This window comes from Saccopteryx leptura, chromosome 4 (genome assembly GCF_036850995.1).
Source record: "Saccopteryx leptura isolate mSacLep1 chromosome 4, mSacLep1_pri_phased_curated, whole genome shotgun sequence".
NCBI classification, from domain to species: Eukaryota; Metazoa; Chordata; class Mammalia; order Chiroptera; family Emballonuridae; genus Saccopteryx; species Saccopteryx leptura.
In genome coordinates, this window is record NC_089506.1 from 192,733,643 (window position 1) to 192,748,231 (window position 14,589).

Genomic DNA, 14,589 nt, shown 5'->3' on the forward strand with positions numbered 1-14,589 from the left:
GGGAGTAAGCTGTGTAATGGGTGGGGGCAGAGCTTCTGGGAGGTGCCCCCACCCCCATTAGCCATGAGCCTTCTCTTCTCAACCCCAGGTGCCCCCGGATCTTGGTCCCTTCCTCAGTCAGGCAGGTGGCCAGCCAGGTTGGAGCTGTGGTCCTATTGTTCTCCCCACCCCACCTCCTGGCCGGGCCTTTGTTTGGCCATGACTTGTCCTCCCCAGCGTCTGACATTGGTGCTCAGCAGACAGGCTCCCTGGTGGCTGAGATTCGGCAGGTATGGAAAAGACCTGGCCCTCTTCCCCAGGCAGGGCAGGACTCGAGTCCTGGTGCAAGGAGGGGAGGCTGCATTCTTCTCTGGGCTCCCCACTCACTTCTGGACCAGGCCACCAGCTGCTGCCACTCCACACCATCTCCATCAGCCCTTTTTATCAGAGTTCTACTTTGAAGTTGAAACCGGCAATAAATTCCCTCATGCCTCTGTCTGGGAAAGGATCAGCTGCTCCTGGGGGGTTAAGTCTTTATGCCTGCCCTTTGCTTTCTTGGGGGTTAGGCGGGGAGCCGCTGCTGCTCTGTGCAGGAATCTGGGGGGAGCCGGCCCAGATCCTGGTCAGGGAACTCCTGGAGCCGCGAGGGTGCAGCTGGGTCCAATAGTGCTGAGTTCTCAGAACGGCTCCTGCGGAGAAGACGTGGGACCTGTAGGGTATCAGTGCCAGGACCCTGGCCATTTCTGACCCAGTTTCTTATTGTCCCATGGGGAAACTGAGGCCCAGATAGGGGAAGGGGCTTGGCCAGGCCTAGCCGCTGTGTTATAATGGCTCCCTGGAGGGAAGGAGGCTCTGTAAGGGCTTTCTGTGCCTTCCCAACTCAGGCCACTGAACGCTCCCCTAGTGTGAGGGGGGATTGGGTGAGGGTTTGCCCCTCGCAGACAGGCAGCCACAGGCACCAAAGAGGAAAAATGGAGCAAAACACCCGAGCACGGTTGCCACAGGCTTGTGACCTGGATTTTAGCAGCTGTTGAAACAACTGGTCCCTGGGCCTCTGGCCCCTGACAGGGGCGATGCGGAGAAAAAGGAGATTACCTGAGGGGCAGCCCGGCCGGGACAGCTGGGGAGGAGGACAGCTGAGTCGGCAGCTTTTTGCCCAGAATAGCTGCCCCCCCCCTCGACCCAGGACTCTCCTCTGAGCTGTAAACAAAAGGACAGGTAGAAAAAGGTTCTTACCTGGGCCTCCACCACTCAGTTCAGTTGGTGACATCATGCAGCCCCTCGGTACAGGGATGTGTTCCTGAAATGAATATGGGGACAGCACTGACACCTGCTAGGCATCTGCGGTGTGTGTGTGCCTTACTGGGGAGCCATTGAGGGGGCACTCTGGGCCAGGCCGGCTGGACCCGGCTCCCGCCTAGGTAACTGGGCAAGTTTCGTAACGTCTTTCCTACCCTGCAAGATAAGAATGTAATATATAAGAAGTACCTAGTCGGCCTGACCTGTGGTGGCACAGCAGATAAAGCCTCGACCTGGAACACTGAGGTCGCCGGTTTGAAACCCTGGCTTGCCTGGTCAAGGCACATATGGGAGTTGATGCTTCCTGTTCCTCCCCCCTTGTGTCTTCCTTCTCTCTCTCTCTCTCTCTCTCTCTCTCTCTCTTTCTTTCTCCTCTCTCAAATGAATAAATAAAATCTTTTAAAAATAAATAAATAAATAAATAAAAAAAGAAGTCCCCAGCCCATTGGGGGCCTGCAGTAGGCACTTCCTAAATGGCAGCTGCTGTTTTACAATTGACATCTTATTGTTGGTGGGTCCCTGGGCTCCTGGGCAGTTTACAAGGGGGTTGAGCTGGGGTACCATCAAACTTGTGGCTTCCTTTCCCTCTGGCTGCTTTTCGGAGCAGCTTTACCTAGGGAAGGTGCCCCCTGACCTGATGAGGTGGGGAGACACTGTGGGGAGTAGGTGGGGCCCCCAGACCCTAGCAGCAGTTCCTGGTGATACAGGATTGTCGTAGATCAGGATGGAGGACTCCCAGGAACTCGGCCCAGCCGCAGGGAACCCGCAGGTCCAGGCCTGTGTTAGCTGACGTAACACTTGGTATTTTATGTCAATTTCAGAGAACTCAGCTGCCCCCCACCCTCGTCTTTTATTCAAGGGTGGAGCCCCTTGCCTTAGGTGACCAGAACCTGCCTGGAAACTCTTCTTCTGCCTCCTAAGCCTTTAATTTTGTTTCTAGTCCCTTAGTTTTTGTATAAATTATTCCCATAAAAATAACAGTAGCACTCATGGGCACGTGTACGGGTCAGGCAGACACTGTCCCTGTCATCACACAACAGCCCAGGACAGTGGTGCAGGTGTGAGGAGACCAGGCAGGGCCAGGGGAAGCTGGGTTAGAGAGCAGGTCTGCAGGGCGCCGGGGCCTCCTCCCTCAGCCACCGGGACCTCTGCCTCGTGGGATCTCAGTGGTGGAGGAGAGCCTGGGGGGCCACAGTCAGGGTCCCACTCAGAATTCTCTTAAACAGGAAATGGAAGGAGACGGCCTGATATAGGAGGAAGTAAAGGATGAGATTTTTTTTTTTTTTTTTTTTTTTTTTTTTTTTTTTTGTATTTTTCTGAAGCTGGAAACGGGGAGAGACAGTCAGACAGACTCCCGCATGTGCCCAACCGGGATCCACCGGCACGCCCACCAGGGGCGACGCTCTGCCCACCAGGGGGCGATGCTCTGTCCCTCCGGGGGGTCGCTCTGCCGCGACCAGAGCCACTCTAGCGCCTGGGGCAGAGGCCAAGGAGCCATCCCCAGCGCCTGGGCCATCTTTGCTCCAGTGGAGCCTCGGCTGTGGGAGGGGAAAAGAGAGACAGAGAGGAAGGAGGAGGGGGTGGAGAAGCAAATGGGCGCTTCTCCTATGTGCCCTGGCCGGGAATCAAACCCGGGTCCCCCGCGCGCCAGGCTGACGCTCTACCGCTGAGCCAACCGGCCAGGGCCGAGATTATTTTCTAATTGTAGGGAACTGTAAGGTTCAGCCAGATTCTGAGAAATAGGTCCATTCAGAAGAGTACAGGATTTGGGGTGATTGTGGTTTGGGGCTGGGCATGGCAGGTGCTTTGTATAAATTTGTTAGATGATTGAAAGTGCCTTGCACCAAGAGCCAGAGACCTTTGGTCAGAGCTTGGCTCTGCTGCCTACTGCTTGGGAGCTTAGATAAATCATCTGTTTTATGCCTGACCGGTTGTGGTGCAGTGGATGGAGCGTTTGATGAGGTCCCTGGTTCAAGACCTCGAGGTCTCCAGCTTGATCACAGGGTCGCCAGCTTGAGCGTGGGATCATCATCCTGAGCCCATGGTTGCTGGCTTGAGCCTGAAGATTGCTGGATTTAAGCCCAAGATCATTGGCTTGAACAAGGGGTCACTGGGGCTGCTGGAGCCCCCCTGGTCAAGGCACATATGAGAAGCAATCAGTGAACAACTAAAGTACCTCAACTACAAGCTGGTGCGCCTCATCTCTCTCCCTTCTTGTCTCTCTATCTTTCTCTCTCTCTCTAAAAAATAAAAATAAAAAAAGCACCTGTTTTCTCTGAGCCCCAGTTTTCTCATCTGTAAAACTAGGACAACAAAATCACTTCACAGGATTTACTGTGGGGGTCAGATAAGCTGCTGTATGCCAGCCTCTTAGTACAGAGCATCAGTTACTGGGTGCGATGACTGGGGTTGTTAATCAAATTCAGAGGCGAAGCTTGTTGATCTCCCAGGAGCCCAGCTCACAGGTGAGAGGCAGCCCCCTCCCCCTGGTCAGGACCCCTATCCTGGCTACCCAGCCCTGGTGGCCACGTGCATTCCCTCCACAGCTGCCAGTGCCCAGAGGGAGAACCTGCCTACTCAGCCTCGTGTGTTGGGCCTGCCCTGGAATTGTGCGGTTTCCCTGTCCCCTGGAAGCTCTGTTCTTAAGGGATGGCTTTCAGCCCTGAGACAGCATCCAATCAGGTCTAGGGCCCCCTGTTCCTTGGCCTTGGATCAAACAGGACTCTGGTGGGAGCACTGCCTGTGCCCCCTCCACTGGTTGCCCATAGAAAGGGCCAGAAACATAGGTATCATTGATAGGGGTGAGGCAGCACCTGCTTGCCTCCTGTCCCCGTCGTGTTCCACAAGCCCATCAGCCTCTGGAGTAGAAGAGGAGGAGGGTGAGAACTTCTCTGCTTGGTGCTTGTTCTGGCAGGAAGGGCAGGCAGCAGCCTCCAGACCTTGAGGCACAAACAGGCAGGCTTTCTGCGCTCCCACCTGCCCGGGAGTATAGGGCCCAGGAGCCAGACACATACCAAGCATGGTGGGATCAGGCCCTGCCTCGTCATGTCCTGAGTGACCTTGAGCAAGTTGGTTCCCCTCCCCTCCTCTTCAGTGTCTGGAGCACATTGGAGCCCAGGCCTGGGAGGTAGGCCCCTCCTAGGGTCTGAGTCTCATTTCTGCTGTATGGCCTTAGGCAAGGACCTTGCCTTGCTAAACCTCAGGGACATTCTTCTTATAAAAAAGGGATTAGATTAGGGGACTCAGTTCAGGCCAGAGAGCCCCAAGTCCTATACTTGCTTCCTCCTCCTGCCCACCTCCCTCCCACTGTTCCTGGTCTCTGCAGCCCTGAGGCTTCAGGCTTGGGAAGGAGGAGGGCAGAAAGGGAGGCTTCGGGGTGGAGTAAGAGGGTTTGCCCCAAGATCCCGTGGCTGTGGCCAGCTGTCAGGGAATAGGGACCCTTTTCGTGGCACCCAGAGCTGTCTGGGGAAGAAAGTGAGGGGCAGAGACCATTCACGGGATCTGAGCCCACCACGGTACAGAGGTGGCAGCTTGTAACCCTCAATTATGAGTTTATTCCTGGCCCTTGAGTTTGCATGACAAGAAAGTACTGCTTCTGAAGAGGCACTTTCCTGAGCTTTTAATCCTTAGAACTTTTCTAGAGGGTTTAGAAGAGTAGGGAGAGACCTAGGGATGCCCAAGTCCCCTGAGGAGTGAGACCTGCCCAAGGCCACACCGCCGGCCACACCTGCCTCAGTTTCTCCATCAGGTAGTCAGTCCTGGCACTTCCAGCTCGCACCCAGCCCTAACTGCTGCCCCTCTCCTCACCCCACAGGCTCCCCCCTGCACAAGCAGGCCTCCGGCCCCTCCTCTGTGGCCGCCCCCGCAGCCCCCGAGAAGCCTGGCCCGAAGGCGGCTGAAGTGGGCGATGACTTCGTGGGGGACTTCGAGGTCGGCGAGCGGGTGTGGGTGAACGGCGTGAAGCCGGGTGTGGTGCAGTACCTGGGCGAGACCCAGTTCGCACCCGGCCAGTGGGCCGGCGTGGTGCTGGACGAGCCCGTGGGCAAGAACGATGGCGCTGTGGGCGGCGTGCGCTACTTCGAGTGCCCGGCCATGCAGGGCATCTTCACGCGGCCCTCCAAGCTGACCCGGCAGCCCACAGCCGAGGGCTCGGGCAGCGACACCCACTCCGTAGAGTCGCTGACCGCCCAGAACCTGTCGCTGCACTCGGGCACGGCCACACCCCCGCTGACCAGCCGCGTCATCCCGCTTCGAGAGAGCGTCCTCAACAGCTCCGTCAAGACAGGCAACGAGTCGGGCTCCAACCTCTCAGACAGCGGCTCCGTGAAGCGGGGTGACAAGGACCTGCGCCTGGGGGACCGTGTGCTGGTGAGTCCCTTCCACCTACTGCTGCTCCCCATGTAAGCAAGCTGGATCTTGGGGTCTGGCAGGGAGGGGACTCAGGATGCTCAGGTGGGGTCAGGCTGAGCCACCCACTCCTTGTTAACACCACACAGAAGGACCAGAAAAACAGGTTAAGTGGGCTCTGGAGATTGCCACCATATGACCCTGGGCCAATGTCTTCAGCTCTCTGGACCTCAGTCTTTCCATCTATAAAATGGGTATTTCAATAGTACCTCCCTCATAAGTTAAAATGTGTTAATACATGTAATGCCTTTAGATGGTGCCTGATACTTAGTAAGTGCTCCATAAATGTTACCTGTTATTGATAATATCCATCGATCTAGCCCAACATCATGGATGCACCAGGCCTGTACTGGGAAAGGCCAGGGACCAAAGGCTTAAGACCACTGGCTGAAGATTGGGTGGTTGGTTCAAATATCTAATTAACTATAACAGAGTGATTCCTGTTGCTATGGAGAAGAAAATTGGGTCACAGGAGCCAAAGTGCTCTCTAGCTGAATCTTCCTGCCAGGGGCCCCTGTGCTCCAGTGTTCCCAGCTGTTGGGCCCAGTGTTCCCAGCTGTTAGAAGGGAGCAGTGGCCCCCAAGTCCTTCAGAGTCTGGATTTATCCTTCTGTTGTATGAATGCAGGAATGTTTTCCTAGCACCTGCTGTGAGCTATACCTGGTCTGGGGGTGGGGGTGGAGGGCAAGGTACATAGGACAGGGCCATGACCTGCTGTGCCAAATCCAGAGCCTGGGTGGCTGAGGTGGCTCTGGGCTGACCCTGTCCTCCAAGAACCTGTGTTGGTGGCTGAGAATAACACACGTTGGTAATCCCCGGAGGTGTTGGGCAGGCCTGGGGAGGTATCAGTTGGTGGAGGGAGAGGTTTCTGTGCTCAGATCAGAGAGGCTTCCGGGGGGAAGTGGGAGGGTTTCTACCTCAACGTGGGGAGCACACGCTCAGAGCTCCAACACTGAGTGGGAAAGGGTTTTGGTGGCTCTGGGTCCTAGTGTGGGGACCCCAAGAGGTTATCACTGCCTGGGATCTTCCCTCCCCATTCCAGAGACCTCACACCGGGCCATGGTTTATCCTGGAGGCTTCTGTGGAGAGCATTTGGGGTGGGTGGGTAAGAGGAAATGTTTATACCCCAAGTTCTCTCAAAGCTTGGCCTCGGCGAGTTTGGAATCTTTCTATGGATGAACATTCATGGGTCTTGGGTGTCTGGGATAGGGAGATTCTTGGCAGAAGTGGGAACAGAGAGGTGAAATGACTTGTACAAGGTCACACAGCATTTTAGACCATGCCAGGCAGATCTGAGACAGGACCCAGGGCAGGCGGTACCCTGGTACCCCAGTACCCCAAGCTGCCTCTCCATTTCTTTTGGCCTGGGCTAGCCCTCCATGGCCTTGGTCCTGGGCACCTTCTAGGCCCAGAGAACTTATGGAGGGCTCTTGGTTGCCTGGATGACCTAAGATATGGAGAGCTGCTGCATGTATGTGTCCCCCTTGGGGCTTGTAGGAACCCCAGGGCATGGTCCTGAAAGCCCATCCCAGGAGCTGTGTCTGCATAAGTTTTAGGGCAGTTGGCTGCAGAGGCAGCACGGCGCGGGGTGGCAGACTCAGGGGCTAGCCACGCAGCCGCCAGTTTAGGACTGAGGTCGTGGAAGACAAAAGACATGCCAGGCTGGTACTGCAGAGCAACAGACACCAGGAGGGCAGGTGGAGGACTGGTGACAGGAGGGGTTGGGAAGACCACCAACCCCTGAGAGTCACTGACCAGTGAGAGCCGGTCCAGACTCACAGGCCTGCTGGGGCTGAGACCTCCAGGCCCTGACTGTCTGTTGTATGGGTGAGGATGGTGAGGCTCAGAGCAGGCAAGAACTTGCTCAGAGTCGCACAGCAGGGCATGGGCAAGGCTGGGATGGGGACTCTAGGCTTCTACCTACCAGCCCAGGAATGTTCCCTGTATCCCCCACCTTCAGTGGAGGATACAGCCGCCCAGTAAGTAGTCTGGGTCGGGGAATGGAAATGTCTTGGTCATCTACAGTTGACAGTATGGGATATAATCAACAAGGATCAGAGACAGTTGTCTCAGGAAGGAAGAGGCCTAGCTGGCTGCTTGTGACTCGAAGAGGTGCTTCAAGGCCAAAGCCCCAAGAAGACAGATGTCAATAAGAGGCGCTAGGAGAGCTCTCTGATCCCTAGAGGCATCAGATGGCAGCCAGGTTGCCATGGCAGGTCGGGTTCTCGGGAAGTGGTCACTGAGGTGGGTTTGGTGTGCAGGTGTTTGTTAGGGATTTTACTATCTGTGGAAGATTGGGCAGAAGAGAGACTGCAACACAGGCTGATAGAGCCTTGGCCAATCTGGGGGAGCTCTGGAGCGAGACCGTCCATCACAGCGCCCTGTGTAGAGCCAGGGTGTCCGGACTTTCTGCCTACCTTACTCTGTCACTGGGTGTTACTGCCCCAGGAGGAAGGGTGTCATTTCAGGTGAAAGGGGTCCTGCCACAAAGGCCAATGCCAAGGGGTTCGAAGCAGGGCAGCAAGGCCTGCCATGATGCAGGATCTGCGTGGAGCCCCTCCATGTAGGTGAAGTGTCTGTCCCTTCACATCCCTTCACGTACTGGCCACAGAGGAATCCTGGGAAGGGTGGACCAAGGGACCTTTCCAGAGAACCACCTGCACTGCGGGCCCCTCTCCCAGCACAGCTCAGCGCTCACAGCCGTGGCTGGCCGAGCCTTGCAGGTAACCCAGTGCACCAGCCCACCAGGCAGGTAACCCAGTGCACCAGCCCACCAGGCAGGTAACCCAGTGCACCAGCCCACCAGGCAGGTAACCCAGTGCACCAGCCCACCAGGCAGGTAACCCAGTGCACCAGCCCACCAGGCAGGTAACCCAGTGCACCAGCCCACCAGGCAGGTAACCCAGTGCACCAGCCCACCAGGCAGGCTGACCAGCTGACCCTTCCCCATTGGGCGGGTGGGTTCTCCACAGGGCTGTGTCCCTCCAGGCGCCCCCTTGGCATCTGGCCTGGTTAGGTATGGGGACAGTGTCCTGAGGAATGAGGTTCTCTCTCCGCCAGTGCTGCCCCCACAAGCCCTGGGTCACACTCCCAGCAGGGGCGCTCCAGGTGCAAAGTGGTGAAGGTAAGCATAGGGGTAGGTCAAGCCTTGATGTGAGCTCAGCTCTGCCCCTTACAGCACTGTGACCCAGGGCAAGGGACTGAGCCTCAGTTCCTCATCTAAAATCGGGCTGCGTTCCTGCTTTGCTGGGTTGGTAAGAACCTGCTAAGGAAGCATCCTGATACATCGCGGGCCCTGGGGAAGTGCTGGTGTTCTTCCTCTGCCCTGGATCCCGTTTCTTCAGCCCCGAGCCTTCCTAGCTGAGAGGCGTGCCCTGTGAAGCTGGGCTGAGACCTAGCTCTCGCTGGGTGGGGTGGGAGGAGGGGCCCAGGACCCTCCTGATGGGAGAGGGAATCGGCATCTGTTGTGAGGGGAGAGAGGTGAAGAGGCAGAGGAGCCTCATTTCTGCCGAGGGGGGTGGGGGCTCGGGGAGGACTAGTTCTTCCTCTGGTTTCCCCTCTGTCGTCGGACTTCTCACTGCATGGCCAGGGCCCTGGGCATGGGGCAAGGGCTCTGCTTTAGTCCTCCTCTCCTTTCCTCCCCAGAGGAGCAGAGGCGAGACCTGGGAGGGCAGGTCCACCCCAGACTGAGAGGGTCTAGATGTCTCCCTTTCACCCAGGGTCACAGCTGTGCAATTCGAGCATGAGTCTGTGGTAACCTCTGTCTGGTCCCTCCCCGCCTTCTTGTAAAGTACACATGTGCCTGGGTCAGCCGATTCTCCCCCCCCCCCCCATGTGCTAAGCTGGGGAGGAGACTGAACCAAGTCCCACAGGCCTCATTTGGGGGGTCAGCTTGGCCATTCCTACCTTCTGCTTAGCCTCTCTGAGCCTCAGTTTCCTTCTGTTATAATCATATCTTTGTCCAAAATACTTCCCAATACCTGCCTCCCCCCACCCCATTCTAGCTGATGATGATTCTGTTTCCTGGGAAGAACAGAGCCATCGTCCACCCCCACACCTGCCAGCACCTGCACACTTTCCTCCCCCCACCTAGGTCCACCCAGGGCCCCCACTGCAGCTCTCGTGTTGGGCTGGCTCCTCCCATAGTCCCCTTTCTCCACTGCCTGTGTCCCCTTTCCAGTCTTTTCTCTCACTTGCTCCAACTTCTCTTAAAAACAAAACACTCCCCATGTCTCCCTCCAGCTGTTGCCCATTTTTTTGTCCTTCTTTTGGCTGAACCCCTGGAAGGTCCTGTCTGTGGCCATGGTCTACACCTCCACTTCAGGGATGCCCCTCCCAAAGGCCACTGGGGACCTTCACGTCGCAGATACAACGGTCAGTTCTCGGTCCTTGCTTTATTTCACCCTTCAGCAGAATCGGCCACCGTCAGTCTCTCCCTGACACCTTCCAGAACACTTTCTTTTCTTAACTCCTAGAATTTCACACACTCCCTTGTCCCCCCCCCCCCCCCCCTGGCCGCCACTCCCTGCCGTTTCTCTTCCCAGCGGCAGGTCAGAGCTCTGACCTCTGACCTCAGTTTGCCTGTCCCTGTGCTCTCTCCTTTGATGGAACCATCTCGGCCTGTCACTTAGAACAGACCCGGTGTATGTGAGCATCACTCTGCCCCGGGTTGGCTGTCTCGCCCTGGCCTGTCTCCTGAGCTCCTGTCTCATGTGTCAAGCTCTTAACATCTCACTTAATGTGTATCAGTTTCCTGTGGACCTCTAACTAGTACCACACACTGGGCAGCTTACAACAACAGATGTGTTCTCTCACAGCTCTGGAGGTCAGAGGGCCACGTTCTCTCTGAGGGATCAGAGAAGAATCCAGTGCGTGCCTTCCGCTTAGGTTCTGGTGTCACCGGCACTCCTGGGCTTGCAGCCGCCTCCCTGCAGTCTCTGCCTCGGCCTTCCCATAGCCTTCTCCCCTCTGCGTACATTTCTGTGTCTCTTCTCTTTTTATAAGGCCTCCAGTCATGCTGGATTAGGACTCCCCCTAATGACCTCATTGTAATCACATCTAAAAGACCCTATTTCCAAATAAGGTCACATTTGCAGGTACTGAGGTCAAGACTTCAACATACGTTTTGAGGGGGACATAATTCAACCTATAACATACGTCCCAAACAGAACTCAGTTAGTTGATCATCACCCCTCACCCCACCCCCAACCCCTAACCTGTTCTGCATCCTCCCCATCTCCGTAAATAGCACTGTGTCTCCAGCTGACCTGGCCCGGAACTTGGGAGTGCACCTCGCATCTGTTTTCCCTTGCTCCCCGCCATGTGATTCATAAGCAAGCCTCTGGTGCTACCGCCAACATACACCGAAGTCTGTCTCAGTTCCGCCACCGCCACTAGCAGCTGCTCCCTCTTGGATAACGGAGCTGCCTGCTCCTCGGTTTCCCTGCCCCCAGTCAGGTCCCCACTCCCCAGAGGCTCCTCCTGTCTCACTTGGGATAAAATCACCCACCTTCCCGGCTGCGGTGCTCCTGCCATGCTGGCCTTCTTTCCTTTCCTCCAGGGTGCCAGTCCGATTCCTCTCCCCGGGACACTGTCCCCCTGGCTTCCCATGCCTGCTGTCCCATTTCCATTAGGTCTCTGTGCCACTGTCACTCCTCGGAGACAGAGGCCTCCCATATTACTCCACATGACCCTTAGCATCTACCGGGAATAACAGCGTTATTCACCTCCTTCGCTGTCTGTGTCCCGCCCTACCCGGGAGCTCCTAGAGGAGCGGTCTTGTCTGTTTCATTCCCATGGCTGTGCCCCAGTGCCTACTACCGAGCCTGAAAGTGAGCAAGGCGCCGCATGAAGCTAGCTGTTCATCAGGTCAGCGACAGTGGACATCGTCAAAGAGGGTCACTGGGGGGGGGGTGCCTGCCTCAGTCCCCTCATCTCCCTGAGTGTGGCCCAGTGCTGCTGGCCACCTGCCGTTCTTTCCTGGCCACCCTCCTTCCTGCCAGCTCCCCTGCCCCTCCTACAGCTCCGCAGCAGGGGCTGCTCCAGGCCTCGGACATGCACCCCTCACTGTACCCTCCCAGCAGCTCTGGTCCAGCCTCCTAATGACAGAGCTGGGCAGCTCTGAGGGCCTGTTCTCACTGTGGGTGAGACCCTGATCTGAGGCACATGTGGCTATTTTAAGTGAGTTACCTGTTTTGACTTCCTCTGAGGAAAGTCCCTGGAGACACATTAATTCAGCTTGCTTACTGCCATTGTTCTGTGGCACCCGGGATCTAGTTCCCAAGCCAGGGGGACTCCAAGCCCACAGGTGCCTTCAGGTGGTGGAAAAGGCGGGGGCAGGGCTCATCCTTCAGGAAATTGGGGCCAGGCTTACAGTGGGGGTGAGTGCAAGGGGGGGGGGGGCTCTCCCTTATTGGAACAACGGAACTCTCCTGCATTGCTTGGGGGAATGTAAAATGGAACAGCCACTTTGGAAGACAGTTTGGCAGTTTCTAACAAAAGTAAGCATATTCTTACCATAGCATCCCACAGTTGTGCTCCTTGGTATTTATTCAGGTGAGTTTAAAATTGGCCCTGGCCAGTTGGCTCAGCGGTAGAGTGTTGGCCTGGCATGTGGAAGTTCCGGGTTTGATTCTTGGTTAGGGCACACAGGAAAAACAACTTATCTGCTTCTCCACCCCCCCCCCTCTCTGTCCCTCCTGTAGCCATGACTTGAATGGTTTGAGCATGTTGGCCCTGGGTGCTGAGGAGGGCTCCATGGCCTCGCCTCAAGTGCTAAAATAGCTCAGTTGCCAACCAGTGGAGCTACAGCCCCAAATGGGTGGAGCATTGCTCCATAGAGGGCTTGCCAGGTGGATCTTGGTCAGGGCACATGCAGGAGTCTGTCTCTCTGCCTCCCCGCCTCTCACTTAATTAAGTATGTAAGTAAGTAAATAAATAAATAAAGTAAAACATATCTACACTAAAACCCGCACGCTAATATTTGTAACAGTTTCATAAATTATAGCTGTAGCCATAATTGCTAAAACTCGGAAGCAACCAAGACATTCTTCAGTAGGTAAATGGGTAAATAAACCTTGGTACATCCAGACAATGGAATGTTATTCAGTGCTAAAAAGAAGTGCACTGTCAAGCCACGAAATGATTGGAGGAACCGTAAATGCATATGACTGAGTGACAGAAGCCAATCTTAAAAGGCTATAGACTGTGTGATTCCAACTATATGACATTCTGGAAAAGGTAAAAGTTTGGACAGTAAAAAGATGAAGTGGTAGGAGGGGAGAGAGAGGTGAGACTAGGCAGAGCCCAGGATGTTTATAGCAGTAAAAAGATCCTGTATGATCCTATAGTGGTGGGTACATTTGTCAAAACCCAGTGTGAACTGTAACATAAATAAACTATGGGCTTTAGTTAATAATAACGTATCCATATTAGCTCATCATTGTAGCCACGCGCCACACTAATGCAAGGTGTTAATAAGGGGGGAGTCTTGCCTGACCAGGAGGTGGCGCAGTGGATAGAGCATCGGTCTGGGATACAGAAGACCCAGGTTTGAAACACTGAGGTTGCTGGCTTGAGTACAAGCTCATCCAGCTTGAGCATGGGGTCTCTTTCTTGAGTGTGGGATCATAGACATGACCCCATGGTCGTTGGCTTGAGCCCAAAGGTTACTGGCTTGAGCCCAAGGTCGCTGGCTAGAGCAAGGAGTCACTTGGTCTGCTGTAGCCCCCAGTCAAGGCACATATGAGAAAGCAATCAATGAACAACTAAGGTGCCGCAATGAAGAATTAATGCTTCTCATCTCTCTCTCTCTTCCTGTCTGTCCCTCTCTGTCCCACTCTGTCTCTCTCGCAAAAATAAGTAAGTAAATAAATAAATAAATAAAGGGGAGTGAGTCTACAGGGGAGGGATATGAGGGGATATATGAGAACTGTATTTCTGTTTAAATTTTCTGTAAACCTAAACCTGCTCTAAAAAATAAAGTACTTTTAAGTTAAAATGTAAATATAATAAAAATAATAAATACAGAGAACAAGCAGGTCTCGTCACTCTGGAGGACAGGCCTGGCGCACGTGGGGTGGCGTCCCAGGGAGGTAGTCACTGTGGCATCACTGGCTTCGGGAAGGTGAACTTTCCCGAGGTTGTGCTGCCCTGGGCACGACTGCCCACTTTCTCTGCTTTGCTCCCATCTCTGAGAGGATGCCTGCCTGGTTTCATCGTGCTGCGGACAGGGAGGGACTGAGAAGGCTTCAGCGCCCGAGGCCGCAGAGGACTAAGGTTGCAGCCCCTCCCTGGGGCTGGTGGAGGGCTGTCAGTGCTCTAGACAGACACTCCCACCCGAGGGGCAGGGCCTGGCGCTTGAGCCCAGCTGGGGTGGAGGAGGCAGCCTGGTTCTGCTAGGGGGCTCTTCTACTCGCTGACTGCTCTGAACCTCAGTCACTTCATTCAGAAACAGGGTGCACTGCCCCCCTTACAGAGCGGTGAGGTTTCAAATCCGTGTCTTCACTGCCTGGCATAAGGTCTGTCCTTAAGAAGTGGTGGGAGTGGAGTGAGTTTTAATTAGGGAGCTGGTTGCCTTTAGTCATACCTGAGGCATCCTTAGGGGTGGCAGAGAAAGTAACATTTAGCAAGTCATACTTAGGTTCCAATAAACATAGTAGATAAACACAAATTTCTTCTCACTTTCTTCTGAACTTGCACTAGAAAGACAGTGAAAGCATTTTTTTTTTTTTTACAGAGACAGTCAGATAGAGGGATAGATAGGGACAGACAGACAGGAACGGAGAGAGATGAGAAGCATCAATCATTAGTTTTTCATTGCGCGTTGCAACACCTTAGTTGTTCATTGATTGCTTTCTCATATGTGCCTTGACTGCGGGCCTTCAGCAGACCGAGTAGCTCCTTG

The 14,589-nt window shown here is 55.0% G+C and overlaps 1 protein-coding gene across 2 annotated transcripts in view; it reads left to right on the forward strand.

Moving 5' to 3' along the window:
- CLIP2 (CAP-Gly domain containing linker protein 2) overlaps positions 1-14,589 on the forward strand; it is an 82,740-nt gene that overhangs the window by 32,681 nt on the left and 35,470 nt on the right. For both annotated transcript variants that reach the window (XM_066382419.1, XM_066382420.1), the window contains exon 3: positions 5,093-5,646. In XM_066382419.1, the coding sequence (XP_066238516.1) occupies positions 5,093-5,646 (554 nt within the window). The remainder of the gene's footprint in view (positions 1-5,092; positions 5,647-14,589) is intronic.